The 2828-nt window shown below is 40.5% G+C and overlaps 1 protein-coding gene across 1 annotated transcript; it reads right to left on the bottom strand.

Annotated features, from left to right (window-relative positions):
• Positions 1-595: 595 nt before the first annotated feature.
• LOC149089403 (speckle-type POZ protein-like) lies at positions 596-1222 on the bottom strand. Its single transcript, XM_089240276.1, has one exon. It carries the CDS (start codon positions 1220-1222, stop codon positions 596-598), a length of 627 nt encoding a protein of 208 aa, XP_089096402.1.
• Between the last annotated feature and the right edge of the window lie 1606 nt (positions 1223-2828).

The raw sequence follows: 2828 nt of genomic DNA, 5'->3' as shown, positions 1-2828 counted from the left end.
ATGTGACCTCGAATATCTGTATATCGGATTGTATCTTGGATTTTAATGTGACACAGTAAAAACGTCTGAAGCTCTGAATCTTATCGTGTTAATTATTGTTTTAATGTTTTCCTTTAAATTGCCTTCCCCTCCGATCATAGCCAATCGAATCTATCCCCCCCCCTTTCATCACACATTTCATGACAACAGGAACAAAAAACATCATGCCGAACTCTTATTACCTATCTATCTTATTACTAACACACGGTTTATATGTCCCTCTGTTATAATACGTGTGGTTTCGGTCGCTATCCGTCCCTATACATTTCAATGTGAATATATTTCATTTATGCGACTCACGACTTCAATTATTCGACGTAAGAACTCGGACTCGAGTCCAAAATCTTGTGAAAACGATGTCATTTCCATCTATGGAATGCATGTAATAAACGTAGACCATAAAAATAATCATGATGGCTGAATAGAACCTGATTTATTTTGAAAATGAAAAATTACGGATTGGACGAAATGTATCACATAATATATGTTAGATAGTATTAAATCGGTGGAAAAAATTAGCACGTTTTGTATATATAAGAAATGAATTAAAGCGGAGTTATTCGTTTCGCTGTCTTTTGAAATCGCCATCTCCCAGCGCATCTGATACAAGCTTTTCAATTTCCTTTTGTTCGATGAATAACTTGACGATGTCAAAGAGAAGTTCGGACCTGTCCTGGAAAATCGAACGTTTAGCCTCGAAATCACCGACAGACAAAAAGTTCTCGCATAGATATTTCTTGGCTTCACTGCGGAGTTTCTCGCTTTTATAAATGTCTGCGCTCACCAGCACTTGACAAACGTTCTCTTCATTCAGAGCGGACATCAGATAGTTGCTGCAGTACGATTTCAGGTCGGTAACCTCATATTTGTCACTGGCTCGTAGAAGTTCCTGGGCGAGTTCTGTGTCCATATGACGTTGTACACTCCCAGAGTAGATGAATTCCAAGAAGGACTCCATGGTGTCTTTCTTAAAGTCGATCACTTCCGCGCGTTGAGTTTTTCTTTCCAGTGTATCGTGTCTGAACATCGCAGCAAATACTTTCGAACGCGCGCCAAGGATGACGGAATGAACAGGGATATCTTGTGCTCTTACGACGCAATCTGTGTTTTCCTTGCTCGTCCATAGGCTTTTGAAATCATCAGCCATCTTCAGCGTTGGAGTGAATTCCTGGTAGCAGTGCATGCGAGCTTCGCCTCTGTAACAAACTATGGAATGCGTCGCTTCAACGGTCACCACCAGGGTATCATTCACTAGTTTGGGCACCAAAACTTCTCTCTCTATGACCCGTGGAGAACTGGTTCTTACTCCGTTCAATAATACATAATCATGGTGACACAAAATCTCACCATTGGTATTACGCAGTGAAATATTGAACCGGAGATTTATGTTGTCTAGTTTGATTTCTATAGTTATTATACTGACGTCGTAACAAACGGATGTTTCGGAAAATTTGATCTCGTCTCCAGGTGATATTCCTAATCACCATGTTATTCCTTCGTTATCGAGCTGGAATTTCGGACTGATGTAACGTCTTCCAACCTGCCAACTGAGAGAGCTGAATCGTGCGATGGTCCACTCACAGCTGAAATTTCCCAGTATTTAACTGCATCGTATGAAGTTATCACTCGCGAATTCTCAGAAATATATTTCTGCACCGTCTCAAGTAGGCTCGTCAGTACAATCGCGTCTTCAGTTGCAGATGAGGGATCCTTGTCTTACCAGAAATTTCCACACAGTGAACTTCCAATCTCATCACGACAATAAGTTCATATTTGGGCTTAGAAAAATCGACGAAAGTTTTTTGGACGGAACGACGGTTGAAGGTTTTCTAATTTCATTAAACCTTTTTGCAATATTTATTTCCTAGCACGAGAGGATCGCAAAAATAGTTTTGTCACTATCATATTATACATCGGCTGGTAAACATTCTAGAAAGAATGTTCTGAAAAATAAATAAATTTATATATATATACCTGTCAGAACATTTTACGTTCTAGACAACTTGAAGACAATGTAGCTTTCGCATCCAGACCTTGACCTGTAATATCAAAGCTGTTTAAGATACGATTCTTCAAATGATTTGAGATCATTTTTGTCGTTTCGGTCATTTTCTGCACGCGAGGGCTAATTAGACCGGGACCTAATATTCGCCGATTCCGAACGGCAATCTTGGATACTTTCCTTTTTTGAATTCACCGAGGGGTTGGTGCGCTAACTCCTTAGTGTGGGTAAGTAATCTTTACATTTGGTCATGTTGTCACAGTTCCTATTGTACCCACGTTTCAGGAATATTTCTGACAAGGAAGAACCGGGTATCTAACCAGCACCTCCTAGAGACAGAAGGCCTCCGCACTCTGCTTGTGACGTCAGTAAGTAGTCCATTTCCCCTGAGAATATTCAGGGGAAAAAATTCCCTGCTCGTGCCAGTATCATCGTTGCGAGGAAAACAAATGATCGGGCTCAGAATTGGCGATTTCTATGCCCCACATCCAATCACTATGCGGTTTTTGTTAGCCAATCAGGAAGATTCTACGCCAAAATAAGAAGAAACGAAATAGGATGCCGTGTTTCAAAACGTGGCAAACTTGCTGGGTAGTTTGAATGGCGTTATGGCAACCCGTGCAGAGGCCTTCTATCTCTAGGAGGTGCTGATCGAACCCGTGTCATTTCTAAACATCCTTTGGTATTTCAGGTCAGAATCTTATTTATCAATCAGGGATACTGCTCCCTAAGATTCTTCAAGTGATTTGTTTAAATTAATTGAAATCACGAATTTGAATCGCCTAAT

The sequence above is a fragment of the Pholcus phalangioides genome, unplaced genomic scaffold (assembly GCF_987345545.1).
Source record: "Pholcus phalangioides strain wild (caught in Gottingen) unplaced genomic scaffold, Ppha-v1.0 ptg000002l_1, whole genome shotgun sequence".
Taxonomy (NCBI): Eukaryota; Metazoa; Arthropoda; class Arachnida; order Araneae; family Pholcidae; genus Pholcus; species Pholcus phalangioides.
This window is presented reverse-complemented; position numbering and strand designations above follow the sequence as displayed.